Source organism: Panulirus ornatus, chromosome 21, assembly GCF_036320965.1.
Source record: "Panulirus ornatus isolate Po-2019 chromosome 21, ASM3632096v1, whole genome shotgun sequence".
Classification (NCBI taxonomy): Eukaryota; Metazoa; Arthropoda; class Malacostraca; order Decapoda; family Palinuridae; genus Panulirus; species Panulirus ornatus.
In genome coordinates, this window is record NC_092244.1 from 19434765 (window position 1) to 19457493 (window position 22729).

The following is a 22729-nucleotide window of genomic DNA, read 5'->3' on the forward strand; positions in this document are numbered from 1 at the left end:
GGAGCAAATGGGAACTTCTAGTGAAGGGCGCAAATGGGGAGGTGATAACAAGTAGTGGTGATGTGAGAAGGAGATGGAGTGAGTATTTTGAAGGTTTGTTGAATGTGTTTGATGATAGAGTGGCATATATAGGGTGTTTTGGTCGAGGTGGTGTGCAAAGTGAGAGGGTTAGGGAATATGATTTGGTAAACAGAGAAGAGGTAGTAAAAGCTTTGCGGAAGATGAAAGCCGGCAAGGCAGCAGGTTTGGATGGTATTGCAGTGGAATTTATTAAAAAAGGGGGTGACTGTATTGTTGACTGGTTGGTAAGGTTATTTAATGTATGTATGACTCACGGTGAGGTGCCTGAGGATTGGTGGAATGCGTGCATAGTGCCATTGTACAAAGGCAAAGGGGATAAGAGTGAGTGCTCAAATTACAGAGGTATGAGTTTGTTGAGTATTCCTGGTAAATTATATGGGAGGGTATTGATTTGAGAGGGTGAAGGCATGTACAGAGCATCAGATTGGGGAAGAGCAGTGTGGTTTCAGAAGTGGTAGAGGATGTGTGGATCAGGTGTTTGCTTTGAAGAATGTATGTGAGAAATACTTAGAAAAGCAAATGGATTTGTATGTAGCATTTATGGATCTGGAGAAGGCATATGATAGAGTTGATAGAGATGCTCTGTGGAAGGTATTAAGAATATATGGTGTGGGAGGCAAGTTGTTAGAAGCAGTGAAAAGTTTTTATCGAGGATGTAAGGCATGTGTACGCGTAGGAAGAGAGGAAGGTGATTGGTTCTCAGTGAATGTAGGTTTGCGGCAGGGGTGTGTGATGTCTCCATGGTTGTTTAATTTGTTTATGGATGGGGTTGTTAGGGAGGTGAATGCAAGAGTTTTGGAAAGAGTGGTAAGTATGAAGTCTGTTGGGGATGAGAGAGCTTGGGAAGTGAGTCAGTTGTTGTTCGCTGATGATACAGCGCTGGTGGCTGATTCATGTGAGAAACTGCAGAAGCTGGTGACTGAGTTTGGTAAAGTGTGTGAAAGAAGAAAGTTAAGAGTAAATGTGAATAAGAGCAAGGTTATTAGGTACAGTAGGGTTGAGGGTCAAGTCAGTCTGGGAGGTGAGTTTGAATAGAGAAAAACTGGAGGAAGTGAAGTGTTTTAGATATCTGGGAGTGGATCTGGCAGCGGATGGAAACATGGAAGCGGAAGTGGATCATAGGGTGGGGGAGGGGGCGAAAATTCTAGGAGCCTTGAAGAATGTGTGGAAGTCGAGAACATTATCTCGGAAAGCAAAAATGGGTATGTTTGAAGGAATAGTGGTTCCAACAATGTTGTATGGTTGCGAGGCGTGGACTATGGATAGAGTTGTGCGCAGGAGGATGGATGTGCTGGAAATGAGATGTTTGAGGACAATGTGTGGTGTGAGGTGGTTTGATCGTGTGAGTAACGTAAGGGTAAGAGAGATGTGTGGAAATAAAAAGAGCGTGGTTGAGAGAGCAGAGAGAGGGTGTTTTGAAATGGTTTGGTCACATGGAGAGAATGAGTGAGGAAAGATTGACCAAGAGGATATATGTGTCGGAGGTGGAGGGAACGAGGAGAAGAGGGAGACCAAATTGGAGGTGGAAAGATGGAGTGAAAAAGATTTTGTGTGATCGGGGCCTGAACATGCAGGAGGGTGAAAGGAGGGCAAGGAATAGAGTGAACTGGAGCGATGTGGTATACCGGGGTTGACGTGCTGTCAGTGGATTGAATCGGGGCACGTGAAGCGTCTGGGGTAAACCATGGAAAGCTGTGTAGGTATGTATATTTGCGTGTGTGGACGTATGTATATACATGTGTATGGGGGTGGGTTGGGCCATTTCTTTTGTCTGTTTCCTTGCGCTGCCTCGCAAACGTGGGAGACAGCGACAAAGCAAAAAAAAAAAAAAAAAAATAAAAAAAAATTTTATCCCTGGGGATAGGGGTGAAAGAATACTTCCCACGCATTCCTCGAGTGTCGTAGAAAGCGACTAGAGGGGACGGGAGCGGGGGGCCAGAAATCCTCCCCTCCTTGTATTTTTTTAACTTTCTAAAATGGGAAACAGAAGAAGGAGTCACGCGGGGAGTGCTCATCCTCCTCGAAGGCTCAGATTGGGGTGCCTAAATGTGTGTGGATGTAACCAAGATGTGAAAAAAGGAGAGATAGGTAGTATGTTTGAGGAAAGGAACCTGGATGTTTTGGCTCTGAGTGAAACGAAGCTCAAGGGTAAAGGGGAAGAGTGGTTTGGGAATGTCTTGGGAGTAAAGTCAGGGGTTAGTGAGAGGACAAGAGCAAGGGAAGGAGTAGCAGTACTCCTGAAACAGGAGTTGTGGGAGTATGTGATAGAATGTAAGAAAGTAAATTCTCGATTAATATGGGTAAAACTGAAAGTTGATGGAGAGAGATGGGTGATTATTGGTGCATATGCACCTGGGCATGAGAAGAAAGATCATGAGAGGCAAGTGTTTTGGGAGCAGCTGAATGAGTGTGTTAGTGGTTTTGATGCACGAGACCAGGTTATAGTAATGGGCGATTTGAATGCAAAGGTGAGTAATGTGGCAGTTGAGGGAATAATTGGTATACATGGGGTGTTCAGTGTTGTAAATGGAAATGGTGAAGAGCTTGTAGAATTATGTGCTGAAAAAGGACTGATGATTGGGAATACCTGGTTTAAAAAGCGAGATATACATAAGTATACTTATGTAAGTAGGAGAGATGGCCAGAAAGCGTTACTGGATTACGTGTTAATTGACAGGCACGCGAAAGAGAGACTTTTGGATGTTAATGTGCTGAGAGGTGCAACTGGAGGGATGTCTGATCATTATCTTGTGGAGGCTAAGGTGAAGATTTGTATGGGTTTTCAGAAAAGAAGAGTGAATGTTGGGGTGAAGAGGGTGGTGACAGTAAGTGAGCTTGGGAAGGAGACTTGTGTGAGGAAGTACCAGGAGAGACTGAGTACAGAATGGAAAAAGGTGAGAACAATGGAAGTAAGGGGAGTGGGGGAGGAATGGGATGTATTTAGGGAATCAGTGATGGATTGCGCAAAAGATGCTTGTGGCATGAGAAGAGTGGGAGGTGGGTTGATTAGAAAGGGTAGTGAGTGGTGGGATGAAGAAGTAAGAGTATTAGTGAAAGAGAAGAGAGAGGCATTTGGACGATTTTTGCAGGGAAAAAATGCAATTGAGTGGGAGATGTATAAAAGAAAGAGACAGGAGGTCAAGAGAAAGGTGCAAGAGGTGAAAAAAAGGGCAAATGAGAGTTGGGGTGAGAGAGTATCATTAAATTTTAGGGAGAATAAAAAGATGTTCTGGAAGGAGGTAAATAAAGTGCGTAAGACAAGGGAGCAAATGGGAACTTCAGTGAAGGGCGCAAATGGGGAGGTGATAACAAGTAGTGGTGATGTGAGAAGGAGATGGAGTGAGTATTTTGAAGGTTTGTTGAATGTGTTTGATGATAGAGTGGCAGATATAGGGTGTTTTGGTCGAGGTGGTGTGCAAAGTGAGAGGGTTAGGGAATATGATTTGGTAAACAGAGAAGAGGTAGTAAAAGCTTTGCGGAAGATGAAAGCCGGCAAGGCAGCAGGTTTGGATGGTATTGCAGTGGAATTTATTAAAAAAGGGGGTGACTGTATTGTTGACTGGTTGGTAAGGTTATTTAATGTATGTATGACTCACGGTGAGGTGCCTGAGGATTGGTGGAATGCGTGCATAGTGCCATTGTACAAAGGCAAAGGGGATAAGAGTGAGTGCTCAAATTACAGAGGTATGAGTTTGTTGAGTATTCCTGGTAAATTATATGGGAGGGTATTGATTTGAGAGGGTGAAGGCATGTACAGAGCATCAGATTGGGGAAGAGCAGTGTGGTTTCAGAAGTGGTAGAGGATGTGTGGATCAGGTGTTTGCTTTGAAGAATGTATGTGAGAAATACTTAGAAAAGCAAATGGATTTGTATGTAGCATTTATGGATCTGGAGAAGGCATATGATAGAGTTGATAGAGATGCTCTGTGGAAGGTATTAAGAATATATGGTGTGGGAGGCAAGTTGTTAGAAGCAGTGAAAAGTTTTTATCGAGGATGTAAGGCATGTGTACGCGTAGGAAGAGAGGAAGGTGATTGGTTCTCAGTGAATGTAGGTTTGCGGCAGGGGTGTGTGATGTCTCCATGGTTGTTTAATTTGTTTATGGATGGGGTTGTTAGGGAGGTGAATGCAAGAGTTTTGGAAAGAGTGGTAAGTATGAAGTCTGTTGGGGATGAGAGAGCTTGGGAAGTGAGTCAGTTGTTGTTCGCTGATGATACAGCGCTGGTGGCTGATTCATGTGAGAAACTGCAGAAGCTGGTGACTAAGTTTGGTAAAGTGTGTGAAAGAAGAAAGTTAAGAGTAAATGTGAATAAGAGCAAGGTTATTAGGTACAGTAGGGTTGAGGGTCAAGTCAGTTGGGAGGTGAGTTTGAATGGAGAAAAACTGGAGGAAGTGAAGTGTTTTAGATATCTGGGAGTGGATCTGGCAGCGGATGGAACCATGGAAGCGGAAGTGGATCATAGGGTGGGGGAGGGGGCCAAAATTCTAGGAGCCTTGAAGAATGTGTGGAAGTCGAGAACATTATCTCGGAAAGCAAAAATGGGTATGTTTGAAGGAATAGTGGTTCCAACAATGTTGTATGGTTGCGAGGCGTGGGCTATGGATAGAGTTGTGCGCAGGAGGATGGATGTGCTGGAAATGAGATGTTTGAGGACAATGTGTGGTGTGAGGTGGTTTGATCGAGTGAGTAACGTAAGGGTAAGAGAGATGTGTGGAAATAAAAAAAGCGTGGTTGAGAGAGCAGTGTTGAGAGAGGGTGTTTTGAAATGGTTTGGGCACATGGAGAGAATGAGTGAGGAAAGATTGACCAAGAGGATATATGTGTCGGAGGTGGAGGGAACGAGGAGAAGAGGGAGACCAAATTGGAGGTGGAAAGATGGAGTGAAAAAGATTTTGTGTGATCGGGGCCTGAACATGCAGGAGGGTGAAAGGAGGGCAAGGAATAGGGTGAATTGGAGCGATGTGGTATACCGGGGTTGACGTGCTGTCAGTGGATTGAATCAAGGCTTGTGAAACGTCTGGGGTAAAGCATGGAAAGCTGTGTAGGTATGTATATTTGCGTGTGTGGACGTATGTATATACATGTGTATGGGGGTGGGTTGGGCCATTTCTTTTGTCTGTTTCCTTGCGCTACCTCGCAAACGCGGGAGACAGCGTCAAAAAAAAAAAAAAAAAAAAAAAAAAAAAAAAAAAAAATATCTCATACCCTTTCATTACTTACTCAATCAAACCACCTCACACCACATATTGTCCTCAAATATCTCATTTCCAGCACATCCACCCTCCTCCCCACAACTCTATCCATAGGCCACGCCTCACAACCATATAACATTGTTGGAACCCCTATTCCTTCAAACATAACCATTTTTGCTTTCCGAGACGATGTTCTCGCCTTCCACACATTTTTCAACACTCCCAGAACTTTCTCCCCCTCCCCCACCCTGTGACTCACTTCCAATTCCATGGTTCCATCCGCTGCCAAATCCACTCCCACATATCTAACACACTTCACTTCCTCCAGTTTTTCTCCATTCAAACTTACCTCCCAACTGACTTGTCCCTCAACCCTACTGTACCTAATAACCTTGCTCTTATTCACATTTACTTTAAGCTTTCTTCTTTCACACACTTTGCCAAACTCAGTCACCAGTTTCTGCAGTTTCTCACCCAAATCAGCCACCAGCACTGTATCATCAGCGAACAACAACTGACTCACTTCCCAAGCCCTCTCATCCACAAAAGACTGCATACTTGCCCCTCTCTCCAAATCTCTTGCATTCACCTCCCTAACAACCCCATCCATAAACAAATCAAACAACCATGGAGACATATTGCACCCCTGCCGCAAACCAACATTCACTGAGAACCACGCAAACCAACGTTCACTGAGAACCACGCAAATCAACATTTACTGAGAACAAATCACTTTCCTCTCTTCCTACTCATATACATGCCTTACATCCTCGATAAAAACCTTTCAATGCTTTTAGCAACTTGCCTCCCACACCATATATTCTTAATACCTTCCACAGAGCATCTCTATGAAATGCCTTCTCCAGATCCATAAATGCTACATACAAATCCATTTGCTTTTCTAAGTATTTCTCACATATATTCTTCAAAGCAAAAACCTGATCCACACATCCTCTACCACTTCTGAAACCACACTGCTCTTCCCCAATCTTATGCTCTGTCCATGCTTTCACCCTATCAATCAATACCCTCCCATAAAATTTCCCAGGAATACTCAACAAACTTATACCTCTCTAATTTGAGCACTCTCCTTTCTCCCCTTTGCCTTTATACAATGGCACTATGCATGCATTACGCCATTCCTCAGGCACCTCTCCATGAGTCATACATACATTAAATATCCTTACCAACCAGTCAACAACACAGTCACCCCCTTTTATTATAAATTCCACTGCAATACCATCCAAACGCACTGCCTTGCCGGCTTTCATCTTCCGCAAAGCTTTTATTACCTCTTCTCTGTTTACCACATCATTCTCCCTAACCCTATCACTTCGTACACCACCTCGACCAAAGCACCCTATATCTGCCACTCTATCATCTAAAACATTTAACAAACCTTCAAAATACTCACTCCATCTCCTTCTCACATCACCACTACTTGTTATTACCTCCCCATTAGCCCCCTTCACTGATGTTCCCATTTGTTCTCTTGTCTTATGCACTTTATTTGCCTCCTTCCAAAACATCTTTTTATTCTCCCTAAAATTTAATGATACTCTCCCACCCCAACTTTCATTTGCCCTCTTTTTCACCTCTTGCACCTTTCTCTTGACTTTCTGCCTCTTTCTTTTATACATCTCCCAGTCACTTGCACTATTTCCCTGCAAAACTCGTCCAAATGCCTCTCTCTTCTCTTTCACTAATAATCTTATGTCTTCATCCCACCACTTACTACCCTTTCTAGTCTGCCCACCTCCCATGCTTCTCATACCATAAGCATCTCTTGTGCAAGCCATCACCGCTTCCCTAAATACATCCCATTCCTCCCCCACTCCCCTTGCATCCTTTGCTCTCACCTTTTTCCATTCTGCACTCAGTCTCTCCTGGTACTTCCTCACACAAGTCTCTTTCCCAAGCTCACTTACTCTCACCAATATCTTCACCCCAACATTCTCTCTTCTTTTCTGAAAACCTCTACAAAAATTCACCTTCACCTCCACAGGATAATGATAAATAAAATATATAATAAATAAATAATCAAATAAAAAAAATCTCCATACCTCTGTAGTATTCTTGATAACTTTTGTTTAGGACGTATTGATGAAAGCATTGCTACCCTAGCTTTCTTTCTGGCTATTGCTGTTGTGGCAGAAACGCGATATTTGTGCAAAAGTCGCCCTGATCGTGTAGCCACTACAGATCCTTGTATAGTAGTTGAATCCATTGTTTGAATATCTGATCGCCTCACAGCTACTTTTGTCCTCTCTGCAAAGTAAAAACAGACTCCATCATCATCAATTCCTTTGACTAATATCTACCAGTCCAAGCCAACAGATGTTATAATGAAACTCTAAATTCATGCTAAACTGACAGTCATGAAATAATACATAAACATACGTTTACATCTGTTTAAACAAACATCATCACATCACTATATAGTTTTTCATGCTTGTATCTCAAGTTAGCAAGGTAGAACCAGGAACAATGCAGAGACCGCCCCATTTGTTCACTTCCATTCTCCAGCTGTCTTCTATAATACACCAAAACCAAAGCCACCATTCACAACAAAGTCCTTCAGACTTTTCCATGGATTTCCCTTGCTGCTTCATATGCCCTTGTGTATCACATCACTCCAATTCACTCTATCCTGTGCATATACCTCACCCACCCACATATTCAAGCTTTAAGGACTCAGAATCCTTTACACTCCATCCTTCCATTTCCAATTTGGTCTGCTCCTTTTCCTTGTCCTCTCCACTTCTGACACACGTGTAGGAAGAGAGGAAAGTGATTGGTTCTCAGTGAATGTAGGTTTGCGGCAGGGGTGTGTGATGTCTCCATGGTTGTTTAACTTGTTTATGGATGGGGTTGTTAGAGAGGTGAATGCAAGAGTTTTGAAAGAGGGGCAAGTATGCAGTCTGCTGTGGATAAGAGAGCTGGGAAGTGAGTCAGTTGTTGTTCGCTGATGATACAGCACTGGTGGCTGATTCATGTGAGAAACTGCAGAAGCTGGTGACTGAGTTTGGTAAAGTGTGTGAAAGAAGAAAGCTGAGAGTAAATGGGAATAAGAGTAAGGTTATTAGGTTCAGTAGGGTTGAAGGATAAGTCAATTGGGAGGTAAGTTTGAATGGAGAAAAACTGGAGGAAGTGAAGTGTTTTAGATATGTGGGAGTGGATTTGGCAGCGGATGGAACCATGGAAGCGGAAGTGAATCATAGGGTGGGGGAGGGGGCAAAAGTTCTGGGAGCCTTGAAGAATGTGTGGAAGTCGAGAACATTATCTCAGAAAGCAAAAATGGGTATGTTTGAAGGAATAGTGGTTCCAACAATGTTATAAGGTTGCGAGGCGTGGGCTATGGATAGAGTTGTGCGCAGGAGGGTGGATGTGCTGGAAATGAGATGTTTGAGGACAATATGTGGTGTGAGGTGGTTTGATCGAGTAAGTAATAATAGGGTAAGAAAGATGTGTGGTAATAAAGAGTGTGGTTGAGAGAGCAGAAGAGGGTGTTTTGAAATGGTATGGTCACATGGAGAGAATGAGTGAGGAAAGTTTGACCAAGAGAATATATGTGTCAGAGGTGGAGGGAATGAGGAGAAGTGGGAGACCAAATTGGAGGTGGAAAGATGGAATGAAAAAGAACTTGAGTGATCGCGGCCTGAACATGCAGGAGGGTGAAAGGCGTGCAAGGAATAGAGTAAATTGGAATGACGTGGTGTACCGGGGTCGACATGCTGTCAATGGATTGAACCAGGGCATGTGAAGCGTCTGGGGTAAACCATGGAAAGTTCTGTGGTGCCTGAATGTGGAAAGGGAGCTGTGGTTTCTGGCATTATTACATGACAGCTAGAGACTGAGTGTGAACGAATGGGGACTTTGTTGTCTTTTCCTAGCGCTACCTCGCACACATGAGGGGGGAGGGGGATGTTATTCCATGTGTGGCGAGGTGGTGAAGGGAATAAATAAAGGCAGACAGTATGAATTATGTACATGTGTGTATATGTATATGTCTATGTGCGTATATATATGTGTACATTGAGATGTATAGGTATGTATATTAGCGTGTGTGGACGTGTATGTATATACATGTGTATGGGGGTGGGTTGGGCCATTTCTTTCGTCTGTTTCCTTGCGCTACCTCGCAAACGCGGGAGACAGTGACAAAGCAAAATAGAAAAAAAATATATATATATATCATTACTATTTATTTATTATTATACTTTGTCACTGTCTCCCACGTTAGCAAGGTAGCGCAAGGAAACAGACGAAAGAATGGCCCAACCCACTCATATACACATGTATATACATACACGCCAACACACACACATATACATACCTCTACATTTCAACGTATACATACATATACATACACAGACATATACATATATACACATGTACATATTCATACATGCTGCCTTCATCCATTTCCACTGCCATCCCACCACATATGAAATGGCAACCCCCTCCCCCCACGCAAGAGCAAGGTAGAGCTAGGAAAAGACAACAAAGGCCACATTCATTCACACTCAGTCTCCAGCTGTCATGCATAATGCACCAAAAACACAGTTCCCTTTCCACATCCAGGCCCACAAAACATTCCATGGTTTACCCCAGACGATCAACATACCCTGGTTCAATCCAGTGACAGCACGTAGACCCCAGTATACCACATCGTTCCAACTCATGCCACTCCTTGCACACATTTCACCTTCCTGTATGTTCAGCCCCCAATCACTCAAAATCGTTTTCAATCCATCCTTCCACCTCCAATTTGGTCTCCCATTTCTTGTTCCCTCCACCTCTGACACACATATCCTCTTGGTCAATCTTTCTTCACTCATTCTTTCCATGTGACCAAACCATTTCAAAACACCCTCTTCTGATTTCGCAACCACACTCTTTCTATTACCACACATCTCTCTTACCCTATTATTACATACTCGATCAAACCACCTCACACCACATATTGTCCTCAATCATCTCATTTCCAGCACATCCACCCTCCTCCGCACAACTCTGTCCACAGCCCATGCCTCGCAACCATATAACATTGTTGGAAACATACCCATTTCTGCTTTCCGAGTTAATGTTATCGATTTCCACACATCCTTCAATGCTCCCAGAACTTTCGTCCCCTCTCCCACCCTATGATTCACTTCCGCTTCCATGGTTCCATCCGCTGCCAAATCCACTCCCACATATCTAAAACACCTCACTCCTCCTGTTTTTCTCCATTCAAACTTACCTCCCAATTTATTTGTCCCTTAACCCTACTGTACCTAATAACCTTGCTCTTATTGACATTTACTCTCACCTTTCTTCTTTCACACAATTTACCAAACTCATTCACCAGCTTCAGCAGTTTCTCACGAATCAGTCAACAGCACTGTGTCATCAGCGAACAACAACTGACTCACTTCCCAAGCTCTCTCATCCACAACAGACTGCATCTTTCCAAAACTCTTGCATTCACCTCCCTAACAAACCCATCCACAAACAAATTAAACAACCAGAGACACCACACACCCCTGCCGCAAACCTGCATTCACTGAGAACCAATCACTTTCATCTCTTCCTACACGTACACATGCCTTACATCCTAAATAAAGACTTTTCACTGCTTCTAACAACTTGCCTCCCACACCATATATTCTTAATACCTTCCACAGAGCATCTCTATGTGCCTTCTCCACATCCATAAATGCTACATACAAATCCATTTGCTTTTCTAAGTATTTCTCACATACATTCTTCAAAGCAAATACCTGATCCACACATCCTCTACCACTTCTGAAACCACACTGCTCTTCCCCAGTCTGATGCTCTGTACATGCCTTCACCCTCTCAATCAATACCCTCCCTTATAATTTACCAGGAATACTCAACAAACTTATACCTCTGTAATTTAAGCACTTACTTTTATCTCCTTTGCCTTTGTACAATGGCACTATGCATGCATTCCACCAATCCTCGGGCACCTTACCATGAGTCATACACACATTAAATAACCTTACCAACCAGTCAACAATACAGTCACCCCTTTTTTAATAAATTCCACTGCAATACCATCCAAACCCACCGCCTTGCCGGCTTTCATCTTCCGCAAAGCTTTTATCACTTCTTCTCTGTTTACCAAATCACTTTCCCTAACCTTCTCACTTTACACACCACCTCGACCAAAACACCCTATATCTGCCACGCTATCATCAAACACATTCAACAAACCTTCAAAATACTCACTCCATCTCCTCACATCACCACTACTTGTTATCATCTCCCCATTAGCCCCCTTCACTGAAGTTCCCATTTGTCACTTTGTCTTACGCACTTTATCTACCTCCTTCCAAAACATCTTTTTATTCTCCCTAGAATTTAATGATACTCTCCCACCCCAACTCTCATTTGCCCTCTTTTTCACCTCTTGCACCTTTCTCTTGACCTCTGTCTCTTTCTTTTATACATCTCCCACTCATTTGCATTACTTCCCTGCAAAAATCGTCTAAATGCCTCTCTCTTCTCTTTCACTAATAATCTTACTTCTTCATCCCACCACTCACTACCCTTTCTAATCTGCCCACCTCCCACACTTCTCATGCCACAAGCATCTTTTGCGCAAGCCATCACTGCTTCCCTAAATACATCCCATTCCTCCCCCACTCCCCTTATCTCCTTTGTTCTCACCTTTTTCCATTCTGTACTCAGTCTCTCCTGGTACATCCTCACACAAGTCTCCTTCCCAAGCTCACTTACTCTCACCATTCTCTCACCCCAACATTCTCTCTTCTTTTCTGAAAACCTCTACAAATCTTCACCTTCGCTTCCACAAGATAATGATCAGACATCCCTCCAGTTGCACCTCTCAGCACATTAACATCCAAAAGTCTCTCTTTAGCACGCCTATCAATTAACACTTAATCCAATAACTCTTTCTGGCCATCTCTCCAACTTACATATGTATACTTATGTATATCTCGCTTTTTAAACCAGGTATTCCCAATCACCAGTCCTTTTTCAGCACATAAATCTACAAGCTCTTCACCATTTCCATTTACAACACTGAACACCCCATGAACACCAATTATTCCCTCAACTACCACGTTAATCACCTTTGCATTCAAATCACCCATCACTATAACCCAGTCTTGTGCATCAAAATTACTAACACACTCACTCAGCTGCTCCCAAAACACTTGCCTCTCATGATCTTTCTTCTCATGCCCAGGTGCATCTCTCTTCATCCACTTTAAGTTTTATCCATATCAATCTAGAGTTTACTTTTTTTACACTCTATCACATACTCCCACAACTCCTGTTTCAGGAGTAGTGCTACTACTTCCCTTGCTCTTGTCCTCTCACTAACCCCTGACTTTACTCCCCAGACATTTCCAAACCATTCTTCCCCTTTACCCTTGAGCTTGGTTTCACTCAGAGCCAAAACATCCAGGTTCCTTTCCTCAAACATACTACCTATCTCTCCTTTTTTCTCATCTTGGTTACATCCACACACATTTAGACACCCCAATCTGAGCCTTCGAGGAGGATGAGCACTCCCCGCATGACTCCTTCTTCCGTTTACCCTTTTAGAAAGTTAAAATACAAGGAGGGGAGGGTTTCCAGCCCCCCGCTCCTGTCCCCTTTACTCACCTTCTACGACACGTGAGGAATGCGTGGGAAGTATTCTTTCTCCCCTATCCCTAAAATTTAATGATAATCTCTCACCCCAACTCTCATTTGCCCTCTTTTTCACCTCCTGCACCTTTCCCTTAACCTCCTGCCACTTTCTCTTATACATCTCCCAGTCATTTGCACTACTTCCCTGCAAAAATCGTCTAAACACCTCTCTCTTTCACTAACAGTCTTACTTCTTTATCCCACCATTCACTACCCTTTCTAATCTGCCCACCTCCCACTTTTCTCATACAACAAGCATCTTTTGCGCAAGCCATCAATGCTTCCCTAAATACTTACCATTCCTCCCCTGCTCCCCTTACCTTTTGCCATTCTGCACTCAATCTCTCCAGGTATTTCCTCAAACATGTCTCCGTTCCAAGCTCACTTACTCTCACCACTCTCTTCAACATTCTCTCTTCTTTTCTGAAAACCTCTACAAATCTTCACCTTCACCTCCACAAGATAGTGATCAGACATCCCTCCTGCTGCCCCTCTCAGCACATTAACATCTAAAAATCTCTATTTACATGCCTATCAATTAACACATAATCCAATAACGCCCTCCTACCATCTCTCCTACTCATGTACATATACTTATGCATATCTCTCTTTTTAAACCAGGTATTCCCAATTACCAGTCCTTTTTCAGCACACAAATCCACAAGCTCTTCACCATTTCCATTTACAACACTAAACACCCCATGTACACCAATTATACCCTCAACTACCACATTACTCACCTTTGCATTCAAATCACCCATCACTATAACCCAGTCTCGCATATGCATCAAAGCTGTTAACACACACACTCAGTTGCTCCCAAAAAATTGCCTCTCATGATCTTTCTTCTCATGACTGGGTGCATAGGCACCAATCATCACCCATCTCTCTCCATCCACTTTCAGTTTTAACCATATCAATCTAGAGTTTACTTTTTTACACTCCAATCATCACCCATCTCTCTCCATCCACTTTCAGTTTTAACCATATCAATCTAGAGTTTACTTTTTTACACTCTATCACATATTCCCACAATTCCTGATTCAGGAGGAGTGCTACCCCTTCCTTTGCTCTTGTCCTCTCACTAACCCCTGACTTTACTCGCAAAACATTCCCAATACACTATTCCCCTTTACCCTTGAGCTTCGTTTCACATAGAGCCAAAACACCCAGGTTTCTTTCATCAAACATACTACCTATCTCTCCATTTTTCTCATCTTGGTTACATCCACACACACTTAGACACCCCAACCTGAGCCTTCAAGGAGGATGAGCACTCCTTGCATGACTCCCTCTTTCGTTTCCCCTTTTAGAAAGTTAAATACAAGGAGAGGAGGGTTTCCAGCCTCCTGCTTTTGCCCCCTTTAGTTGTCTTTTACAACACATGAGGAATATGTGGGAAGTATTCTTTCTCCCCTATCCCCAGGGATAACTTCTAACCAGAAAAATTAAGGAGATAAATGGTCTGAGGGGATATCCATCTTTGTGAATTTCGGGGAAACCATATATATAAGGAAGAGATGGATAAACCATCCTTACTGACTTCAGAATGTTCTGGCGCTTATCTAACGATTGGTCGAGTCTAGAGCTGAAGGTTTTTATTACTAAATGAATTGGATGTTAATCTTTGGTATTTTTCACTATCATTTAAAAGATCCTAACACTTTACTTTAGACTTCTCTTGCACACCACCTGTACTTCAGGAAGTAGATGGTATCAGGCCAGTAATAGTCAGAAATATACACAAGTCCTCCATGTTGAGGTAGATGCTACTGAGGGCCTGAGTGATGCATGGGTGATGTGATAAGGTCTACTAGGACATGTGATATGGTTTATGATTGCCGCACTTGGCAAGTGTGGCGTGAAGAGGTCTCCTGGGACATGTGATATGATTTATGATTGCTACACTTGGCAAGTAATTTCATACACTGGTATAGAAATCTTGTCTTAATGAAGTTTTCTACAATACAATACCAACAAGACTATTTCTAGAAGCAATAGTTTCATTCTTTGCCAAAAAATCTAGGGTTTGGGTTTACCTTATCTCATAAGAGATTGTCATCATAGAAAAGATAATTCTTGTGTCTACAAATACCATGTAATTCACAAATTCTTCCTCCAGAGCCCAAGAAGACACTGACAAGTTAAGCATTTTGCTGTATCAAGTGCACACTGATTCCCATTAATTATGATGACTGGACTTACCCCACTGCTTGAGAAAAACTTTTCTGTATACTACTGAGAGTAGCACTCACTACATTTTTAAAAGCTCACTACACCTCCATGCATAATGCCACCTGTGAGTAACAACACTGTGAATTTACCACTTATTTTCTGTGTTCTGAAGCAGCTTTTATCCATTTATTAGTATATGTTACATTATTATTATTATTATTATACTTTGTCGCTGTCTCCCACGTTTGCGAGGTAGTGCAAGGAAACAGACGAAAGAAATGGCCCAACCCCCCCCATACACATGTATATACATACGTCCACACACGCAAATATACATACCTACACAGCTTTCCATGCTTTACCCCAGACGCTTCACATGCCTTGATTCAATCCACTGACAGCACGTCAACCCCGGTATACCACATCGCTCCAATTCACTCTATTCCTTGCCCTCCTTTCACCCTCCTGCATGTTCAGGCCCCGATCACACAAAATCTTTTTCACTCCATCTTTCCACCTCCAATTTGGTCTCCCTCTTCTCCTCGTTTCCTCCACCTCCGACACATATATCCTCTTGGTCAATCTTTCCTCACTCATTCTCTCCATGTGCCCAAACCACTTCAAAACACCCTCTTCTGCTCTCTCAACCACGCTCTTTTTATTTCAACACATCTCTCTTACCCTTACGTTACTCACTCGATCAAACCACCTCACACCACACATTGTCCTCAAACATCTCATTTCCAGCACATCCATCCTCCTGCGCACAACTCTATCCATAGCCCACGCCTCGCAACCATACAACATTGTTGGAACCACTATTCCTTCAAACATACCCATTTTTGCTTTCCGAGATAATGTTCTCGACTTCCACACATTCTTCAAGGCCCCCAGAATTTTCGCCCCCTCCCCCACCCTATGATCCACTTCTGCTTCCATGGTTCCATCCGCTGCCAGATCCACTCCCAGACATCTAAAACACTTCACTTCCTCCAGTTTTTCTCCATTCAAACTCACCTCCCAATTGACTTGACCCTCAACCCTACTGTACCTAATAACCTTGCTCTTATTCACTTTTTTTCTTTTAAACTATCCGCCATTTCCCGCATTAGCGAGGTAGCGTTAAGAACAGAGGACTGGGCCTTTGTGGAATATCCTCATCTGGCCCCCCTCTGTTCCTTCTTTTAGAAAAAAAAAAAAAAAAAAAAAAAAAAAAAAAAATGAGAGGGGAGGATTTCCAGCCTCCCGCTCCCTTCCCTTTTAGTCGCCTTTTACGACACGCAGGGAATACGTGGGAAGTATTCTTCATCCCCTATCCCCAGGGATATATATATATATATATATATATATATATATATATATATATATATATATATATATATATACCTATGCACTAAAATCACTTATTCACATTTACTCTTAACTTTCTTCTTCCACACACTTTACCAAACTCAGTCACCAGATGTTACATATCTTACAAATACATATATAATTTAAGTATCTATCCTCTGATACACTATCATATGCCTAATCAACTGTAAAATGGTGCAAAATTGCATAGAGAATTTAATCTCATTTACAGTTTTTATAGTGTACAGTTCAATGTTTCACACATTACCAAGGTAGTACTAAGAAAAGATGATGAAAAGGTCTCATTCACTAAGATTTATTCTTTAGTTGTCATGAGTCTTCTATCCACAACCAGGCCCCGCAGACCTTTTCCGTGGTTTCTCCCAGATGCTTCATATGCTCTGGTTCAGTCAACTGATAGCATATTGCCCCTAATTCACTCTATCCCATGCATACCTTTCACCCTCCACCAAGTTCAGGCCCTGATCACTTTAAATCTTTTTTCACTTCATCATTCCATCTCCAATTTGCTATCCACTTGTGACACATAAAACCTCTTTGTCAACCTCTCCTCACTCATTCTCTTCATATGCCCAAACCATTTCAACACACTCCATTCAACTCTCTTCACCACAGTCTTCTTACAACACTTCTTTCTTAAACATTTACTACTTCCTTTGTTTAAACTCACACCATTTACTGTCCTCCAACATTTCATTTCCAACAAATCCACCTCTCTCTCTGAACATTCTCATCTATGGCCCATGCCTCACATCCATACAACAAGGTGGGCCTACAGCAGTGGTGTGTAATGTCACCATGGCTGTCTAATTTGTTTATAGATGGAGTTGTGAGGGAGGTAAATGCAAGAGATCTTGGAGATCTGTACAGGTATGCACACTACTGTGGGTTGGGATGCCTGGGAGGTAAATCAGTTGTTTGCTGATGATACAGTGCTGGTGGCATATTCAAGTAAAAACTACAGAAGCTGGTTTCTGAGTTTGAGTGAGTGATGTAAGGGGAAAGTTGAGAGCAAATGTGAATAATAACAAGATTATTAGGTCTAAAAATGAAAAGAAAGAGATGCAAGCAGAAACATATAGAACTAAAAGAAAGTGTTTTAATATACCTAAGAGTGGACATCGCAGAAAATAGAACTAAGAGAGATAAAATGAGCCACAGAGCGGGTGAAGGGGCAAAGGCCTTAGGTGCAGTGAGGAATATTGGGAAAGAAAGGTCACTGTCCTAAAGGGCAAAGATGGGAATATTTGATGATATAGAAGTCCTGTTGTTGCTATATGGATGTAGATGTGGGCCTTGAACAAAAAGTACAGGAAATGGTGAATGTACTGGCAATGCAATGTATGATGGAAATATGTAGTTGTACGAAGGGTTGATTGAATAAGAAATGAGTGGGAAAGAGAGAGGTGTGGTAATAGGAGGAGCATGCATGAGAGAGCTGAAGAGGGTGTGCTGAAATGGTTTTGACACATGGAGATGAAAAGTGAGGAAAGGATGACATGTCAAAAGTGAAGAGAACAAGGAAAAGGGGTATACCAAGGATGAGAAGGAAGGATGCTTTGAAGGCTGCAGGCCCAAACATGCAGGAGAGTGCAAGGCATGCAAGGGAAGAGCAAGCTGGAACAATATGGTTTTAAGGGCACTACATGCTGTCAATGGGTTGAACCAGGGCAAATGAAAAGGTCTGTAGGACCTGATTGCAAATAGGGGATCTGGTTTCACTGCATTATAGATAACAGCTACAGAAAGGAATGGTAAAAATGTATGAAAAGAAAAAAAAATGTTTGTCTGGTGGTGTACCATGAAAGTTGTATGGAAGAGGTTTAATTGTGAGGACGGTTGCATGCACAGAGTTTCATCAGACCAGGGAAGAATAACTTGGTTTTAGAAGTGGTAAGGGATGTGCGGATTTAGTGTTTGCTTTGAAGACTGTGAGTGACAGATGGATTTGTATGCAGCATTTACGCATCTGGAGAAAGTGTATGACTGGGATTACAGAGATGCTCTTTGGAAGGTGTTACAAATATATGTCGGTGGAGGAAAGCTGCTAGATTCAGTAACAAGTTTTATCATGACAGTATGGCATGTGTGTGAGTAGGAAGAGAGGGGGTGTGGTTTAATATGTAAATGTGTGTGTATGAGTGTGTGTGTGTGTGTGTGTGTGTGTGTGTGTGTGTGTGTGTGTGTGTGTGTGTGTGTGTGTGAATTGTGCACTTATTTCCTGATGATATGGCGTTGGTAACAAATGTGAGCAAGGTTATTAGGTTTAGCAGTGAAAAGAAAGAGGTGTGAGTTTGAAAGGAGAGAACCTAGAGGAACTTAAGTTTTCTAGACACCTTGGACTGGGTATGGCAACAACTGGAACCATGGGAGCTGAAGTGAGCTAGAGAGTGGGTAGGGATTAAAGATCTTGGGTGCACTACAGAATATGGGTAAACAAAAGTCACTGCCTTAAAGATTGAAGATGGGTAAGTTTGATGGAGCAGAAGTCTCACTGATGCAATACGGATGTGAAGTGTGGGCCTTAAAAATGTAAAGGAAGTGGTGAATGTGTCGGAAATGAGATGCTTGAGGATAATGTGTGGAGTAAAAAGGGTTGATCAAATAAGAAATGACAGGGTAAGAGGAAAGTGTGGTAGTAAAAGGAGTACATACAAGAGAGCTGAAAAGGGTATGCTGGAATGTTTTGGACATATGGGGAGGATGACTGAGAAAAGATGACTAAAAGGGTATACATATCAAAAGTGAAGGGAACAAGGAAAAGAGGGGACCAAAGAAAGAGGTGTGAGTTTGAAAGGAGAGAACCTAGAGGAACTGAAGTTTTCTAGACACCTGGGACTGGGTATGGCAACAACTGGAACCATGGGAGCTGAATTGAGCTAGAGAGTGGGTAGGGGTTAAAGATCTTGGGTGCACTACAGAATATGGATAAACAAAAGTCACTGCCTTAAAGATTGAAGATGGGTAAGTTTGATGGAGCAGAAGTCTCACTGATGCAATACGGATGTGAAGTGTGGGCCTTAAAAATGTACAGGAAGTGGTGAATGTGTTGGAAATGAGATGCTTGAGGATAGTGTGTGGAGTAAGAAGGGTTGATCAATTAAGAAATGACAGGGTAAGAGGAAAGTGTGGTAGTAAAAGGAGTACATACAAGAGAGCTGAAAAGGGTATGCTGGAATGTTTTGGACATATGGGGAGAATGACTGAGAAAAGATGACTAAAAGGACATACATATCACAAGTGAAGGGAACAAGGAAAAAAGGGGACCAAGGAAGGTGGAGGGATGGAGTGAAAGATGCTATGAAGGCTCTGGGCCTGAGCATGCAGGAGGGTGTGAGGCATGCAAGGGATACAGCAAACTGGAGCGACATGGTCACTGGACTGAACCAGGGCAGGTGAAGCAGTCAAATGTCTGTGGAGCTTGGTTGTAAATGGGGTCTGGTTTTAGTTAATCAAGCAAGACAGGTACAGAGCGGACGTAAGCAAATGAGGCCATTTGTTCATTTGTTCCTGGCGCTACCTCAATGATGCTGAAAATTGCAAACGTAAACAAAGAATAAGAAAATGGTTGTTGAGTGTTCCTGGAAAGTTGTATGGGAGAGAAGTAATAGAGAAGGTGGTGGTTGGCACAGACTTTCAGACCAGGGAGAAATAACCTAGTTTTAGAAGTGGGAGAGGATATGTGAATCCAGTGTTTATTTTGAAGAATTTGAATGGTATATACTTTGAATGCAAAGGTCATAAAGAAAGAAGAGGGTTTACAGTCTGTTGGGGAGGGGTAGGTCAATTGTTGTTTGCTGATGACATGCTACTGGAGATAGATTTAAGTGAGAAACTGCAAAAGTGTGGGACAGCATGTGAAAGAAAGCTGACAATAAATGTAAATAAAAGTAAGGTTATTAGTTTCAGCAATGGAGAAATAGGTTAGTTGGGTGCATCTGAATGGGGAAAACTTGGAGGAAGTAGAGGAAGTGAAGTGTTTAAGATACCTGGAAATGGAAATGACAGCAAACAGAACCATGGGAGCTGAAAGAAGTCAAAGGATGGGTGAGGGGGAGAAGGTCCTTTGGGTATGAGCTCTGTATGGAAAGAGAGTTCACTAACTGGGAGGGGAAAGAAGGACATGTCTGAAGGTATAGTAATCCTTACAGTATTGCATGGATGCTAGGCATGGACTATAGATAAGAATGTACTAAAGACAATTAATGCATTGGAAATGAAATGTCTGAAGACAATACATGATGTGAAGAGAAAAAATGATTAGGTAACGGAAAGGTGTGGTAACAAAAAAAAAAAATGGCTAAGAGAGCTGAAGAGGGTGTGCTGAAATGGTTTAGAGATATGGAGAGAAAGAGTGAAGAGAGGTTGACAAAGGATATATGTATCAAAAGTGGAGGGGACAAGAAGAAGGAAAAGCCTGAACTGGTGATGGAAAGATGAACTGAAAAAGGTTTTGAGTATTTGGGACCTTAACATGCAGGAGGGTGTAAGGCATGCATGGGATAGAGTGGACTGGAGTGATGTGGTATACAGAGGTCAATGTGCTGTCACTGTACTAAACCAGTTAGGAGAAACCATGGAAAAAGTATAGTCAATGGGGTCTAGTTGTGGACAGGTGGTTGTTGTGTTAGTGCATTACATATGACAGCTATAGACAAAACAAACAAGCATGAAGGAAATATCTCTCTACAACACTGTAGACAGTATAGCTCCAGCTCATTTAATCTTTTATAGTAATTCATAAGCACCACTCCTTTAACTTTAGTTGTGAATTACTTCTATACTCTCTCAAACTAATTTCTATCTGCTTAACTGGCAATCATATAACACAGTATTATTCAGTCTTCCTTCTTATATATACATTAAACATTTTCATCATCCCTGGGGATTACGGAGAAAGAATACTTCCCACGCATTCCCTGCATGTTCTAAAAGGTGACTAAAGGGGACAGAGCGGGTGACTAAAAGCCCTCCCCTCCTTGTATTTCAACTTTCTAAAAGTGGAAACAGAAGAAGGATTCATGTGGGAGGGCTCATCCTCCTCGAAGCCTCAGATTGGGGTGTCTAAATGTGTGTGGATGTAATCAAGATGAGAAAAAAGGAGAGATGTTTTGGCTCTGAGTGAAATGAAGCTCAAGGGTAAAGGAAAAGAGTGGTATGGGAATGTCTTTTAGAAGTAAAGTTAGGGGTGGTGAGAGGACAAGAGCAAACGAAGGAGTAGCACTACTCCTGAAGCAGGGAGCTGTGGGATTTGTGATAAGAGTGTAAGAAAGCAAATTCTAGATTGATAAGGATGAAACTGAAAGCAGATGGAGAGAGATGGGTGATTATTGGTGCATATGCACCTGGTCATGAAAAGAAAGATCATGAGAGGCAAGTGTTTGGGAGCAGCTGAGTGAGTGTGTCAGCAGCTTTGATGCACGAGACCAGGTTATAGTGATGGGTGATTTGAATGCAAAGGTGAGCAATGTGGCAGATGTGGGTATAATTGGTGTACACAGAGTGTTCAGTGTAGTAAATGGAAATGGTGAAGAGCTTGTAGATTTGTGCTGAAAAAGGACTGGTGATTGGGAATACCTGGCTTAAAAAGAGATATACATAAGTATACGTAAGTAGGAGAGATGGCCAGGGAGCTTTATTGAATTAAGTGTTAATTGATAAGCGCGTGAAAGAGAGCCTTTTGGATTTAAATGTGCTGGGAGGGGCAACTGGAGGGATGTCTGATCATTATCTTGTGGAGGCAAAGGTGAAGATTTGTAGAGGTTTTCAGAAAAGAAGAATGTTGGAGTGAAGAGAGTGGTGAGAGTAAGTGAGCTTGGAAAGGAAACTTGTGTGAGGAAGTACGACAAAAGATTGAGTGTAGAATGGAAAAAGATGAGACCAAATGACATAAGGGGAGTGGGGGAAGAATAGGATGTATTTAGGAAAGCAGTGATGACTTGTGCAAAAGATGCTTATGGCATGAGAAAGGTGGGAGGTGGGCATGTTAGAAAGGGTAGTGAATGGTGGGATGAAGAAGTAAGAGAGAGGCATTTGGACAATTTTTGCAGGGAAATAGTGCAAATGACTTCGAGATGTACATAAAAAAGAGGCAGGAGGTCAAGACAAAGGTGCAAGAGGTGAAAAAGAGGGCAAATGAGAGTTGGGGTGAGAGAGTATCATCAAATTTCAGGGAGAATAAAAAGATGTTTTGGAAGGAGGGAAATAAAGTGCGTAAGACATGAGAACAAATGGGAAC

The 22729-nt window shown here is 42.3% G+C and overlaps 1 protein-coding gene across 6 annotated transcripts in view; it reads right to left on the bottom strand.

Moving 5' to 3' along the window:
* LOC139756395 (uncharacterized) overlaps positions 1-22729 on the bottom strand; it is a 665354-nt gene that overhangs the window by 505782 nt on the left and 136843 nt on the right. For all 6 annotated transcript variants that reach the window (XR_011714330.1, XR_011714331.1, XM_071675809.1 and 3 more), the window contains one exon: positions 7338-7542. Coding sequence is in view for 4 of the 6 variants with exons in the window: in XM_071675809.1 (XP_071531910.1) it covers positions 7338-7542 (205 nt within the window). In the remaining 2 variants the exon portion in view is untranslated. The remainder of the gene's footprint in view (positions 1-7337; positions 7543-22729) is intronic.